This window comes from Bubalus bubalis, chromosome 8, assembly GCF_019923935.1.
Source record: "Bubalus bubalis isolate 160015118507 breed Murrah chromosome 8, NDDB_SH_1, whole genome shotgun sequence".
Classification (NCBI taxonomy): domain Eukaryota; kingdom Metazoa; phylum Chordata; class Mammalia; order Artiodactyla; family Bovidae; genus Bubalus; species Bubalus bubalis.
The window spans coordinates 51,271,064-51,287,750 of NC_059164.1; the positions used below are offsets into that span (position 1 = coordinate 51,271,064).

Consider the following 16,687-nt stretch of genomic DNA (forward strand, 5'->3'; position numbering starts at 1 on the left):
CTCTCAATGCTGGATCACATAGGACTGTAGTATGTATTTATTGAAAAAAACCTGCATGTAAGTTGGACCTGTGCAGTTCAACTTATATTGTTCAAGGGTTAAGTGTCAACTTATGAGTCCCATCAATAAGAATAGGTCTTGACACTGGGCCAAATGACTTCTAAGAAAAGAGCCCTTCATTTCTACCCTGTTGTAGACAGAACTGGCCTCACAGTGGCTGTGAATGGATTTGGGCCTGTAATTCCAGGTATATCAGCCAGAAGTGGGAGGAAGACAAATTCTGGTGGCTCTGGGCAGGAAGTAGACTGAGTTAGCTTAGAACGACTCTCCCTTCTAAATCCTTCTAATGCTAAGAAAATGATACAGACCTCCATCTGAGCGCGCTCTATCTGAGCTTTGTTCTTAGGCTCCTTCTTAGTATCATAGCCCTGTTAGATAAGTTCCTGTTCCTTGACTTAGCTGATCTTCCTGCTCCTTTTCATGTTTTAACCAACTTCTCCAAACTGAATTTCTGAAGCATCTCTATTATCATGTATATCAATATGCTCTAGAATATGATAAAGCCCCAGGACAGTGTCAGGCAGTTCTAGTTCCAGCATTAAATACTGTGCTTCTCTAGTTTGCACAAAATATGAATGAAAAGTCATACAATAGGATAATTAGGAAATGTAGGGTTTCTTTTCATCAGAATTGACTTTCAGGTATTTGTAAAGAGTTTAGAGCTATTTTACTTAAAGAATTGCATGGACATCTACATACCACACGATAGAAAATTTTCCTATTGTGAAAGGTATTTTGGTATACATTAAATGAAAGTTAATATGCAAAGCTTTGTAATGTAGTAGCTGCTGCTGCTAAGCCACTTCAGTCGTGTCCAACTCTGTGCGACCCCATAGACGGCAGCCCACCAGGCCCCCCTGTCCCTGGGATTCTCCAGGCAAGAACACTGGAGTGGGTTGCCATTTCCTTCTCCAATGCATAAAAGTGAAACATGAAAGTGAAGTCACTCAGTCGTGTCTGACTCTTAGCGACCCCATGGACCGCAGCCTACCAGGCTCCTCCATCCATGGGATTTTCCAGGCAAGAGTACTGGAGTGGGGTGCCATAGAAATAAGACCAAATATGGAATCAAGAAATTTGATTGTGAGCCCAAGTTATACTGTTTGCTCCCTATGTGACCCAAGACAAATTATCTAATCTTTCTAAACCTCTGTTTACTTATCTATAAAGGGGGACACTACTGAAGCGACTTAGCAGCAGCAGCAGCAGCAAAGGGGGATAATCATCACTGACTTCCCAACCTCATATGTCCACATGAATCTCTAATGAAACAATATTTGTCAAAGTACTGTGTTAACTAAAATTTCACAAAAACATGAGCTGTTGCTGACATGAACACTGTGCCTTCATGTGTACTCCCAAAGAGATGTTTATTTCTGATGACCACTGTCCACACTGGTGCCTAAGCCTTAGATACAAACTACCACACACATTATGGAGTTTCTGATTCATGCTGAGGAAGACCGATACTTAGTCTCTATTATGTTCTCTTGATCCAAACTTGACTGACCCTCTTGGCCGTGGTGTAATCACTGGGCTAAACACTGACTAAGGCAATTCTCACAACTAGGGCTGGAAACTATCACAATCTCTTTTTAGCCAAATAATTCTTATATGCATGGCTGCTTAAGCAGCATAAAACTCTTCCTGGCAAAAAGAAGCAAATCTCACTCTAAATACAATTCTCTCCATAGTGCTTTCACTGATGGAACACAAATATATTTCACATTCATGTTTTGAATGGTAATTGAACATGAATAACATGAAATAAAATAGCACCCTTTCTTTTGCTAAAAACAGTTTACTGTTTGTCCAGAAGAGACCTTTTCTCTTCTCTTGCTTTATGTTCCTTATTTCAGAGAGGCAGAGGTTTTATTTATTTATTTATTTTTAATTTTATTTTATTTTTGAACTTTACATAATTGTATTAGTTTTGCCAAATATCAAAATGAATCCGCCAGAGGTATACATGTGTTCCCCATCCTGAACCCTCCTCCCTCCTCCCTCCCCATACCATCCCTCTGGGTCGTCCCAATATGGTCAACTTTAGAAACTGATAAAGGGTTAAACTGCTGTGACACAAAAGATTCTCGTATAGCTTAGATTTTCTCTTACATATACATAAAATATGGGAGATGACTAAATCATGACACTCCCAAAATAGTCCCCCTAAACTGTTCCTATTTTCCCCAGATTGCCACTCTGTGACATGACAGGTGCTAGACCTTTGTTAGAGAAAAGAGTCATTCTGTATATAGACAAGAAAAGAAAGTCTCTTGTGTCTATTTCCAGAGACCTCTCGGGCCAGGTTGGGAATAGCATTAAAGGCTGAGGATGATGTCAAATCATATTTTTCTTGGTCCAACAATTTTGTAGGACATTGAATAATGGGTATGTAATTTATAGAAAAAGGAGTTTTCTCCTCCTTGTAAGACTATTAGAAAGGGTAGATAAAGAACCATTATTCTCTAATCCTTCCATGACAGATACAGGAACAGAAAAATACAATTTATCTGGGTGTAGAAGTATTTGCAAATAAACCTTTGTTTTCATCAAGAAAAACCAAATGGAATCTTTGAAATGGCAAACACAGTAATTGTTGAAAGCAAAAGGTCACACTAGATTAATTTTATTGAAAAAAAAGTGATAAAAGCTCTTTCTCCCTTTCTAAAACTAATTAAAGAAGCAGATGAAAGAACTTTGCTATGGTAAACATGCTGTTCACTGAAGCAGGCTTCCATTTAATTTCATGCTGGGCTTGCTTAATTATTGTGCAAAACACAATTGGGAGGTTAGTAAACTTGTATGAGTGTGAATGTGTACATGGGTTTGGCTGTAGACAAAGTCTTGTTGAAAAAGCAGAATAATTTTAGTAAAAACATACTCTTACTTACATGGAGATGATCTATGGGATTTATATTACATCTAAACAAGGACTACCCTATTACTTTGTGTTTGCTCATATTTGCATTCAGGCTATCTCTTGGGGAAAAATACTGCATGTCTAAAAACATCATGTTGAAATATAAATATTTTGCTGTTTTTAGAGACTGAGACTATAGATAATTAAAGTTTTGATCATATTGCCTCTTTTATTACTATTTGAGGTAAAAATGACTGAAGCAACATAAAAGAGTTGTATTCTAGTCTTTGTTCTGCCTCAATCTGATCACTTGTCAAACCATGTAACCTCTCTAGGGTTTTGGTATTCTTTATTTGCAACAGGCTGGTTTAGAAAAGGTGATTTGTTATTGTCCAATTAAATTATATTTAGAGGCTAATATATTCCTGAGGTAGAGGAAATTCAGCTCCATTTATAAATCAGCTTAGAGATGACCACACCCAAATACAAAATTCCAAGTATTAGAAGGAAGTACAGAAATACAGTTGATGTCTTTACTTTTATGACTTTTACCTTTTATCTTGTAATGAGCACATTTAGGTGTCCAGGGAAATATGTAAGTAACATCGGCAGAAGAATAAATCACAGGCAACTTACTTAAAGGATTTGTGTCCTACATTTACTACTCTTTATTATATACATTAAGAAAGAATTTTTAAATGCTTCATTAAAAAGCAGTCCATGATTATGCATACCTTTTAGTCCTATGTCAAAAGATTTGCTTTTCAGAACTTAGATATTTGCTAATGTAATATAAGATAATGACCAAGCACAACAATTTTATTCACATAGCGATGAAGTCAATTAAGTGCAAGTTGATGATTTAAGAGAGCATTTTAAGCATTTCTTACCTTAATTTCAAGTACATTTTCATTGCCTATTGAGATCATCACTGGCTTTTCAAAAGGCTTAAACACAGGATTATGTACATAAATGAGATCAAAGTATTTGGAATGGATCCCATCTAACATGAAAAAGGCTTTGGTTTTCAGGGGGAGTTGTAGGTTCAGCTGTTCCATTGAAGGAGTTGTACAGCAGATTATCTCTGAATTAGAGCGATGTTGACATGCCTACAGTAAGACACCAATTATTCACTGTAAATAGAACACAGCTTGACATCATCAATAGCAACTTTCACATTTCACTGTTTCAATCAATTGAAAATATACATTAAATGAAAAAAAATCTCCATTTAACTCACTAATGTTGAAGAACACATTTCTGGAAACTTGACGGATGTAAGATTATCTAAACAATCCAGCCTTTAAGGAGCTACAAAGCTTCACTTGCTGGGAAGATGTAAGCTATTCTATCTGAAGCTGTCTCTTTCCTCTGTCACTTTATCTTCCTTAAGAAGACAGGAGTCACCAGGAGGGTGGCTGCTTATGAAACAGCTATTGCAGAGTGGGAAGCTGAACTTTGTACAATTTAAGTCCTGTTCGCATCTTAGCTTTAAACCAACCTTTAAGAATTAGGGCAAAGCCCTCACTTGGAAACTCAGTTGCCTCATTTAGAAATTAACATTAAAATGTTATTCACAGTGTAGAATACTACAAGGTAAAGTGCTTTGTCAACTGCCAAGCACCATATGGTTCACACTATAATTAATTATGCAGTAAGATCATCTTATTAGTGTGTTTTAAGCTATCAATTACTGAGTGCCAGGTTCTGTGCAAAATATTTTACAAGGCTGGTGTCATTTAATTCTCACAATAATCCTATGAGGTAGGTGCTAGAGATTTTTGAGCTGATATCATCAGACCAGGTCACAAAGCTCTGAGTAGCAAAGTAAAGAACATAAATCCTAGACCACTGGCTCTAAAATTCACATGACTCCCATGCTGTGTGGTTTCTTGTTCACTCTGTATTCTACATTGGTCAAACTTTTCCTATCCTCTCTATTTTACAAAGGTTCTGCTATCATTATTTCATGTCCTTTCATCTTTCATTAAAAATCTTCCCCTTTGTAATTCTGATTTATAGAAGTTTGGAAAATGTGGTTTCCTCTTGATTGTGCTTAGACGAAACCAGCAACACAAAGTGGTGCATTTAAGGTTAAATGGTTGCATTTTTCCCTCCAAGGAAAAGACAAACAAGCAACAACATCCCTTAGATTTCCTTTTCTTTGACAAGTAGAGTTGGAGATAAAACAATTACTTATGTCCACAATAGAAAAATACTCAGGATATACAGAAAAAGCACAAACAAAATTGGATATTTGATATTTTCTTTTAAAAATAATTTAAAAATTGTTCTTTATTGAAAAATGTGTGCTATATGCAGATAAAGAAAAATGATATACAGACATAATATGTATAAAATATTACTTAGTTTTGTATCAAATCCATATTACAATGCTAAAAGCTATCCTATGATCTTGAAAAAAGGAAATGAACGACTTTACTGCTATTACAATAATTTTCTATGTAACAAGAAATTTGAAAATTAACAAACTTCTGGCTTCTGGGGCATAATGTATGTTAACAAATTAATATGCATTTTGTTAAGAAGGTGATCAATATTTTTATTTTAAAAGATTTGAATTTGTTAGACTGGAAATTTACTCTGGCTGGATCAGTAAATCTAAATCAGACTTGACCAAGAGTTTTCATCTGTTAAATAATGAATGGCTTCAATTCATCATGGTCAGCTTCAGATTCTACAAGAATAAGGGAATATGGAAAGAACACGGGTCTCTTTATGAGATTTTTTGCAAACAGTAGTCAAATAGACCCACTGAATTTTTCATTCCTGTCCAAACTGAATCCATTGTTCTATTTAATATCTTTGTGGCTAAAATACCAAAGTTTACATTTCCAGATATGCAAACAGATAAGATTCTAATCTTCTACTGTTGTTTCAATCTTCTTTGTCACACCTAGGAGGTTTTAAAAAACTACATATTACAAATGAATGAATGATGTCACATGTCATCATAATGTTGGTGAGGCAGAGGGAAGAAATCTTAGTCATGATTTTAATAATGTAACCTCAGTGTGAATTAGATAAACTAATAATTTCTCAGACTTCTACTTTAAAAAGTTGCATGCCAACACCAAAAGGGGTTATTGTTATTTTTATTGGTTAATGAAAAATTGCTATGCCTGGTTGTGGAGAACTGATGTCCTTTAAATTAATAGTGGTGGTATTCTAACTTTGTTTGTGGCCATGTGCGGGGATTGGTTTCAAAGCTCTCTACTTCATATGGGGACTCCCTAGAGTATAATCTCTCAGGAATATTATAAAAATCTAATAATACTCTTTAGAGGTGATGCAATGTGGCTGATTGAGAAGGTCAAGAAAAATCTTATTTGAGATGACCTTATTGTTTGGTGATTTGGCTTGACATTTTTAGCCCCAAATTGGTTTTTGTAATTAAAGCACACTGCAGCCTTAGCCTTCAAGAAATATTGGATGGGAATCTAAAAGGAAGTGCTGTAATTCAATCTATTACCTCCCCAATCAAGACCCTGCCTGAGAGGGGGCACTTAGAACTTTCCTAAGTTGCATGTACAAGTCTGACTAGATTATGGGTATTTTATATCAGAGAAAAACAACACAATATATAATCTTCATAAATAACTTCCAACTTCCTGAAGTCTGAAGTAAAACTGCCACTTCAATGTGACCCAAAACTGTCAGAACACAAAATAGGTCAATTTAAGGAGGAATTCAGTTAAATTCTGATGGACCTTGCAAATAAAAGAAAAAAGGTGAAGAAGTGTTACACATCATACCCACTCTAGGACATCAGTATTCTAATGCTCTTTTTCATTATTTGATAACATGCTAACAAAAGGACAAGAGGCATAGTTAAGAAGGGATATGAAAGAAAACACCGTACCACTTAGGAAGACATGGATGCTTTGGCAAGATTAAAGGCTTTACCCAGGGGTTTTATTAGACCAAAAAGGTTGATGTTCTATGGGGCATTATAAAAAGGGGGATAGGGAAATGTTATGGTTTGAATGTTTGCATCCTCCTCAAATTCATATTTGGAACCCTAATCCCTCACATGATGGTATTTGGAAATGGGGCCTTTGGGAGGTAAGTAGGTCATGAGAGTGAAGTTCTCATGATGGAATTAACGCCCTCATAAGAGGAGACACAAGAGAGCTTGCTTCCTCTTTCTTTCCCCTCCATATGAGGATACAATGAGAACATAATCAGCTGCAAACCAGGAAGCGGGCCCTCCCCAGAAAGCCAGATCTGCTGGCACCCTGGTCTTGGACTTCCCAACCTTGAGAACTGTGAGAAAAAATAAATGTTTGCTGTGTAAGCCACTCAGTCTATGGTATTTTTGTTATAGAACCCTGAACAGACTAAGACAGGGATGATGCAGTTTGCATTTGTACTGACTGTTTTTAAAAAACACTGCCTCAAGTTGATAATCATTATTTGTGTCTAAACATTATGTGTGAGTGTGTTTTATGTTAGCCTGAGACTAGATATTTTTAGTCGTTGAATTAAAAAAATCCTATTGACTACACTGCAAGTAAGACAAATAGCAGACATTAAAGGCAAAACTGAAATGTCTCTGGTACCCTGAAAGCTGGCAGTAGAGGCACAGATGCAGAGTTCTAAGCACAACTATCGCGTAGAGGACTTACCACTGTAAAGTTCCTTCCGGCTTCATGCACATTTATTACCATCCTTAGGACACTAACTGAATTCAGGTTTTTTCCAACACCTGTTATTGTACTCCCACCACTGGGAGCAAAATAAAATAGAAAAATAGCTATAAGAGGTTCTTTCTCTATCAAGTATTTTAAGAGAGAAACGAAATTAAATCACATGTAGTAACTACAAGTTACAGCCACAACTGAAGTCAAACGAAAGTTCAGTGGTAAATTTTCTTTGGAAATAACTTATTTAACCTGGAAATATTTAAAAAATTCATTATTTCATAAGCTGAAGGAATGAATTTCTCTTTTTATTCACCAAACACACAAAAGAAATATTTTTTCCTGTCTGAAAAAAATACAAAGAAAAATGAATTTAACTACTGTCGCTAGACTGATTGAAATAACAGAAATAAGGCAGACTGAAATGGGTCCAATGAGATACTGATTTAGAGGGAGTCTGGTATTGGCTCAGACAGTAAAGAATCTGCCTGCAATGTGGGAGACCTGGATTCGATCCCTGGGTCAGGAATATCTCATAGAGAATGGAATGGCAACCCAATCCAGTATTCTTGCCTGGAAAATTCCATGGACAGAGGAACCCTGGCAAGCTATAGTCCACAGGATCACAAAGAGTCGGACAGGACTGAGTGATTTACACACTGGTATAGGGAAAAGCTGTGTGTAAATTAGGTAAGGAAAAATACACTGTAAAATGGACAGAAAAAGGCGATTCCACTTTTAGGCACTAAGGTTAGTAAAGAATTAAAATGTACATAATATAAGTGCTTAAATACTATGATGTTCAGTTAAATTGTTTTAACGAAATCTATTTAGACTAGGATAAAATGGCATGAACTAGCACTGATAAAGTCAAATTGTACTCAGAACATGACTGTAGTTTTCACTTCTGAATTGGAAAGGTATCCTTCAAAAGAAATGCAATAGTATCAAATCCAGAAATAAAACTATCTTCCTTTGGACTATTTGGCAGCCAATCACCCTCAAGTTCATTATTTTCTTATACCCATCAGAAACTTTTACTTACCTAATAAAAGATTTGGTGGGATGTATTTCATAGACAATGGGGTCTTCCCGGTAAATGAAGCTGTTCACCTCTCGGTTGGCTAAGTCAATTTTCAACTTAACAGAAAACTCAGTTGGAGCACTTTGGGCTGGGGTATAACATTCGAGAATACTATGTGAAACACTGAACAAAAAATTAAGAAAATGGATCTTCGTTAATAAGACACACATATATTAGAATTATATCCATAAGTCAAAAAAGGACATCAGTCAATAGCACCTAAATGGGAATTTCTAGGGAAAAAAATGCTCTTTTTAATGTAGGGTGTTTGCATTTGACTAGATCCCAGACTTAGCTTTGTTGTAGGCAAACCATCCAACTTAAAACTATTTGGGATTTTAAGCAATTTTTAAAGTTTTGGTACTTGATTTAAGCTTTCCCATCTCTTAAGAAGCAGAAACGTAACTTCCTAACCTAATCTCCCTCATGGCTCTCACCACCCCAAAGTGATATGATCTAATTGTAAATCTTGATGGAAATGTTTATTGTCAATTAACAGAACCTCATAGCTTATAGCATAGGTGGGATACTAAGTATAACAATAAAGAAGGTGGATGGGAAGACAAACTTAAAAGTGGAATTAATAAACCATAAGGGAAGGGTAGGAAAAACAGCAAAAAGGAGTAGAGGGATTCGGGAAGGAAGAAGTTTTTAAAGGTTAGGACAGTAAATAATAAACCTCTTGACTTTTTGCCACAAAATAACAATATTTTCTTGATTTTTTAGGTACAAATATTAATCCAACTTGACTGATGAAACAAAAGATAAACTACAACACCTTTTTAAAGTACATGTTTTTCCACCAATTGAAATGTGCCTTGAATTTCCACTGTTTAGGTGCTTTCCAGTTAATGTAAGTAAAGTGCCACCAGTTTTTGGACCATAATTTGGAGAAATACTTGTTATTATAGGATCCTGAATGAGAGATAAAAACAAAATAAAATAACCTGTCAATTTTATAACTCTAAGTAGATTAAGTAATAATTAAATATCCTAGTTCATGAGAAAATGAATGCCCAGACTTACCACATAGGAAAACGCACTATACTGTACTGACCCACGGCTGTTTGAAATAACTATGGACATATTGAAATGTTCATTCATTGCAGGACCAACTGTGCATTTCAACCTGAAAAAGCGAAGTTTTATATAAGTCCAAAGGCATTTTCTGGCTTGGGTGTTTTATATTAAGGGTTATTATCTCCAAATAGTGAGCTGACTACTCTAAACAGCAAGCAGAGTTTCCAAGTAAGCATCAAGACAGAAAATTGTATAGCTTTATTTCTGTACTATTATGCTAAACTTTATATTGACTGTCTTGTATTATTCATATAGACAAAACAGGAAATGTTAAACATCATCAATGTAGAACTCACCAATCGAAAAGTTCATAATAATCTCAGTCTAATCCTCTATAATTGTAGGCATAATGTTTGGCATACTTATAGAAATGGTATTTTGATAGCATATGAAACAATGGGCTGATTACAACTAAGCAGAAATCTCCTCTTCAAAGTATGTCAAAAGATGCCTTTTTGTGGTTATACACATTTATTTAATAACAATAATGATAAAATAAAGATAGGCTTTCCACAAAATTATTTTTAAATTAATAATATTATTATAATCCTAAAAAGTATAATTTGCTTTATTAAGAAACTTTTAAAAATGAGGATGAATTGTGTCTCACTTTTATAGGCTCTAATTTATAAGCAATGAGCAAGAACTTACAAGGGGGATTTCTTGAATGAATTTTTTTGCCATTGAGCTAAACAAGTATGACATTAATTGATGTTTTGGCCTCAGTAAAATAAGATGAGTAGATTTAGATCTTTGCATAACCCTGGAAGGAATTCTACTAGGTATAAAATAACCACTTGAAAGAATAGGTCAAACTATAAAACTTCAAATGTTTGATTATTGTTACTACATAACTAAAAATTTCTGGGTTCTCTGTTCATTATGGGATTCAGATCTTATAGAAGTTACAAGTAGGATATAGTAGAACAGGCACAGGTCTTGGATCAAGAGAGCTGAGTTTGAAGGCCTGTTCAGCTCTTACTCTCTGAATTACCTCTACTAATCTATCTTTCTGAACTTCAGTTACCACTTTGTAAAACAGGGATAACATTGCTATTTCCTGAGATTTGGGAAAGACTACATGAGATACACTCCTTTCTGGCAAACCATTCCAGTATTCTTGCTTGCAGAATTCCATGGACAGACCATAGGGTCGAAAAGAGTTGGATATGACTGAGTGACTAACACTTTAACTTTCCATTACAGTGTCAATAAAGATCAGCTAAATATAAACTCATCAAAAACAAGGAGTCTCAAAAGTGTGATACAGCCGCTTCACTATTTCTGAGATTCAGAAAGTGAATTTAGAAAACAGGGTCCATATTGAACTCTTCTCTGATTTTTATAGAAAAAACTGTTGGAAAGAGTCTCCCTATTGAAGACTTTAGATGGACCGACCCCAGCCAGTGCTACTCTTTCAAATCTACCCAGACAATTTCTCAAGTTGTTACAAAAATGGTTGAAAAATTCCCAGATGCTAGATTTTTCTTTTCTTCATCTGAGTAATGTCACTTTCTCCCTCCTTAATCCTGGTGAGTAAATAGTTTTAAAAACAAAATAAATCCACAAGGGGAGTGGTGGACCAAGACTTTTTTTAACTCAAGAGATGGACTTTTGGGGCAAGTTTTACAAGTATTCATTCAAAACTAAAATCTGTTTTCCAGCCACACCCTGGCCAAGTGTTTTTAGGTCCTTACATGTTTGTTGTGCTCTCAGTTAAGGTTAAGGTGCAGCTCTCATTGCCAAGGAGAACTCTGGTTTTCTTCAAATCAAATTTATTATTCCTCTTGAATCCAAAGTCCCAGCCACAAACAGTCAGTGTTGTCCCTCCTTCAAGGGGGGCACTAGTTGGAAAAACCTATAAGGACAACATAGAACTTAAAAAGAGCGAGTACATTATTATCTTTCATATGTGTGGAAAACAAACAGACAAAATACATATCCTCAAAGAATCGGAAATCCTTCCTTCTCCCATTATCTAAAAAAATTGAATTTTCACTGAAGGAAAAAGGGACACAAATCTCAGAGTATCTGGAACAAACATTTAAACTATCTGTCAGGTTGATGAAACAAGTTGTTTTCAGATTTAGAGATGAGAGAGAGGCCAAATTCAGCCTAGGTGGGGATGAAAGGCCTTTTTGGGATGAAGTAGACACACTTTGGGCCCAAATTTTACATTTTATATAACCCATACTTTTATATGCTTATATAATCTGGGCCTCCAGATTGAACTCTGATCAAAACTCCTTCATGGGTCCTAGAAGCTAAGCACCAGTATATGCCTTGTTCTGAGTACCAGCTGGGTATATGCTACATGCATATTGTTGCTATGGTATTCCCCACCCAGAGGAGAAAGTCATGCAGTAAAAATACTTCTTTCTGTACCCAGTGTTTTCACAGTTGCATTTAACAGCTATCAGAATATCAGTCACGTATATGGTATTTAATACATATATGCCATTCATTCATTCACTGCTGCTGCTGCTGCTTAGCCACTTTAGTCGTGTCTGACTCTGTGCGACCCTATGGACTGTGGCCTGCATGGCTCCTCTGTCCATGGGATTCCCTAGGCAAGAGTACTGGAGTGGGTTGCCATGCTGTCCTCCAGGGGATCTTCCCAACCCAGGGATAGAACCTGGGTATCCTGCATTGCAGGCCAGATTCTTTACCACTGAGCCACCAGGGACGCCCCTATTCATTCACTATTTATTTATAAATCATCTGCTATGTGCCAGGCATCAATAAATGAATAAGTGAACTTATTTTACTTAATACTTAATTACTTATTTTTAATTCACATTTATTACTAACTACCATTTTTTTCCTTTAAATATAGTCACTATTTGATATATACCAGCTGGTTAGTTAACAAGCTAAAAATGATGTAACATTTAATACAGTCAACATATTCTGTTAGAAATAGATAAAAACAGAATTGGAGAGGGCCTCAAGTGTGATCTGTATTATAGCAATGTTTCTAATTATTTCTTTTGGCATAGTTGTATATTTCATTTCTAGGATTGACTTATTTACTTCAGGCTCAGTATTACATAATAATAGGTTCCTTTTATTATTGCAGGCTTATCTTTGGTGTATTAAAAGTAAAACAAATTCGTTAATAAAAATTTGGCAACGGTGATATAAGATAGCATTAGGCTCTTATGAAGTCTACAAGACAACTATTTTTAGGCTAAAACTATTAAAACAAAACAAATTTCCATGTTAAAAATAAGCTTCTCCTCAGCAGCTTTGTGACAATTGAGAAAGGAAATGCTCTTTTGGGGGGACATATTGTAAATTGTGCTGTAAAGTACAATGGTGGGAAAACATAGCACTGCTATACAGGCAACTCAAAAATCAGTAAGGGCATTTGCTAAAGACCAGTTAGTGAAAGTGTAAAAGTGATTCTTCTCTAGAACAGCTTTTAGCAAAATTCAAATCTACAAATGTTACCATCCCTCCCAAGTAAATAATCGCAAACCAACGTCATACCCTTGTTGTCAAACCCCTGTAAAAGTCTTAGCCTAATGCCTTTATATAGCTACTTTACCCATGAAATCCATTATACAGTTGTGCCTTTCATGAAAATTTACCTCGTCCATGTCTAGCCAATGAGAATTGCTAGAAAAAAAATCTGTTTATTATTATGTTAGAAATTCAGTAGGAGAGAAAAAGACATCTAACCCTCCAGGGCTCTCTTCAGCCTGAGGCAGTCACACAGCTGTTATTTCCTCTTTTAATGAGGAGTCTTCCCCACTGAAAACAGCTGCCTAAGGCTGATGTTGGCCCGATCCCACTGCCTAGATCTCCCCTTTCTATGTAAAAACTGAAGTCTGTCACTCCACGTTCATCATCACTTTCTATATAAGACAAAGGGATTGTGTGATGATTTCAGAAAAGACACTGAGAGTTGTTCAATTGGTGTGCTGGCAACAGACATGGGTGCTATTAATATAAAACCTCTGTGAGATCATCAGGATTTGAAAGGCCAGCTTTTCTTAGCTTTTCTCAGCTTTTCTCTCCTGGCTGAAAATTAAAGGCAGGCAACTGAGCTATTCTGCCTTAGCTTACGGGGTAACGTTCACTCTTCCGGGGGAAAAGGAAAGACACAGTCTTGGACTACACACCCTGGGACAGAACCAACAATGGGCTGGCAAACTGTGTTATCCTGAGGGTAGAGAAACTCTGTGAGAAGGAAATGAGTGTACGGCATAAAGCCACAGAGGCTGGGTCTGGATAGGGTAGAAATAGCCACAAAAATAGCTATTGTCCTTAAACAGGTGAAAATGATTTAAATGATCATGTTTTCAAAATCCATCAGGATAATACATGAGAAAATTAAAATAACAAAAACAACAACCTTGGAAAATTAAAATCTGTCTCTTCAGTAAATGTCACAAATATATTTGGTGGCAGTGTACTGCAGAAAAGAGATAAAATATCTCATGTCCCTCATAAGATATCACTGCTGCTTCTTATCTGAGTCTTCTGATCAATTAATAAACTGTTTTGCTGTCTCATGGGACTGAACTCTAATCCTACAAGATATGACAATTTTATCCTAATAAATTCAGAATATATTGGAAAGTCCTCTTTCTTTTCTGAAGCATTTTTCATTGCTCTTTAAGTACAAGATCAGATAACATGTTTGAAACAAAATAATGGGCTTGCACTCCTGAAATATTTCATATGTGGGACTGCAGAGAATCTCAGCCACTGAACATCATGTACCTTGAAAAGCAGGTTGACTTACATTTATAGGAAAGTGAAACTCTACACATTAGCTGGGTTTTATGCCTGCAGCATTTAAGACAGATAAGAAAAAGATGAATAATCTGTCTTATTCTTTGCAGTAAGAATGCTAAATGTCATGCTCTAGTGCAGCATGAAATCTTCCTAACAACTATGAACCAAAAGGGATTTATGGACTCAGCTGCACTACTTTCTTTCTAACTGTACAGCCCAAGCCTCAATGAATTGTGCGTGATACAACCCAACCTTTTAAAAATTTCCAGTTAGAGTGCTGGAGTTAGGGAAGGTGGAGGAGGGGAGATTCAAACATTATGAGAGAGTCTGGTTCCAGAAAATTCTAAAATATTTACTGTTTTTAACCATTTTAATGTAGCTTTCATTAAAATTAATAACAAAAGGTGGTAAACTGGTCAAAATTAGATGTTTCATTTGTACAGGTTCTCAACCTGCTTTTTATTTAAAACAGCAGGTTGGTTGTTTTTGAAATGAAATTGTTGTGATTTAATTGCATACGCATACATGCGCACACACACACACACACACACTCCCCATGCCTTTCATGGAATAGCTGCATTCGGATTCCTGGTGTCTCAAACTGCCAAAGCTACGTGTTTTTAAAAGTATAAAACTGCATGTGGTTTTAAAAGTGTATTAAACACACAAACAAAAAGTGCATAAACACTATAGATTTAAATTTGTTGTAATATCTTCTTGTTTATTCTCTAGCTGATCAAGCTGAGGCTTAATAATTGTGTCACACCTAACAGAAAATGATTTGGTTTAAAACCCAGTCACCCAGTACAAATCTTTGCCCAAACCGTAGCTAAATGAAAACAGCCATGTGCTTGGGGGCAGATCCTGTTCTAACTTGCACACTCTGTTTACTTGGGCTTGAACCAGGCGACCGACCAAGATCTTTAACTCGATTCTTTCACATGCATCATTTATTATTACCGAAGTCCAACTGTTCCACATGCAGGCAGAGAAAACACACACTGAGTCCTTACCAGGTTAGTAGCTTCAAGCAAAATGTGTTTGAATCAAGAAAGAAATTTTTACAAATTGCCATGGAGATTTTCAGAGCACCAAATACACGCTTAAGCAAACAAGGCAACAGAGAGAGAGTGTGTCTACAATATCATGGCTGAAGTCTACTGCTAGAAGCTCAGTTTTCTAAGAGCCAGAGGTACTTTTGTCTTATTTGGGAATGTGTCCCCCCAGTGTCTAGAAGACGGCCAGCTGTGTGGTAGGCACTCAATAAATGTTTCAGGAATGAATTAAAGAATGAATCAGCTTGCAGAGTATAGAAGTTAGTGAGGTTATCAGCTGTGTCTTTACTTCTCTTCCATGAACTTTGAAAGAAGGCACACAGCTACCTATGTGTCCACCATCCACTTGCCTCCCAACTTGCCCTGAGAAGTAATCTCTACTCTCATCAATGATGAGACAGCCACCATCTATGCATTAGAAGGAACAAAACTCCCTTTGCCTGCTCCAGCATGGCTTGGACCTCTAGCTTGCATGGTCCAGGTTAGGGTTCTGTGTTATGATGACTAGATCCTTATGTATGATGGAGGCTTATGTCTGGGCACCTGGTAGATAAAGTAGCTGGTGAGGAATCAGAATGGGCAGATCAGAAGGGAACAGGTCCCAGTGTGAGGAAATGCGGAGCAGTGTTGCTTTCTAGCCACTACTCTTTTATTCACATATCTGCTAAGGGAGAGCAACTGCCTAAAGAGAGTGTGAAGCATGCACTTCAAGTTCAGGGTCCAGGGGCTTGTGCCCAAAGACACCCTAAAGGAAGAACCTGGAGGGAGGGAGGTGGTGCTTGGGCTGATGCCTCACAGACAAATGAACACTTTGATTTTTGAAGTTTTTAATCCATGGGATTTATGCTTTCCAAAACAAAACACACACGACAGTTGACAGAGACTCCTACCTTGTAGATTGTTGGCAGACAGGTCTCTTGAGTCCACGTTCCACTGGAGCATTCCTCCAATCGCACACATTTATCATGGCACCAGCCACATTGCACAAAGGAAGGGGCGGAGAGGCACTGGCTGCAGGACTGGAAATGTTCACAGCCCAGGCCATTCAGCGGGATCTTGGTGATCTGTGAAGACAAGTGATGGAAAGAGCTTCCAGAGGAGGGTTTTGTTTGCTTGTTAAATAAAAACTAAATAC

The 16,687-nt window shown here is 36.6% G+C and overlaps 1 protein-coding gene across 4 annotated transcripts in view; it reads right to left on the bottom strand.

Moving 5' to 3' along the window:
* MET (MET proto-oncogene, receptor tyrosine kinase) overlaps positions 1-16,687 on the bottom strand; it is a 116,315-nt gene that overhangs the window by 28,992 nt on the left and 70,636 nt on the right. For all 4 annotated transcript variants that reach the window (XM_006069689.3, XM_006069688.3, XM_025291149.2 and 1 more), the window contains 7 exons: positions 16,443-16,616; positions 11,449-11,609; positions 9,698-9,800; positions 9,450-9,586; positions 8,633-8,794; positions 7,573-7,672; positions 3,814-4,032 (listed from right to left, as the gene is read on the bottom strand). In XM_006069689.3, coding sequence (XP_006069751.1) covers positions 3,814-4,032; positions 7,573-7,672; positions 8,633-8,794; positions 9,450-9,586; positions 9,698-9,800; positions 11,449-11,609; positions 16,443-16,616 — 1,056 coding nt within the window. The remainder of the gene's footprint in view (positions 1-3,813; positions 4,033-7,572; positions 7,673-8,632; positions 8,795-9,449; positions 9,587-9,697; positions 9,801-11,448; positions 11,610-16,442; positions 16,617-16,687) is intronic.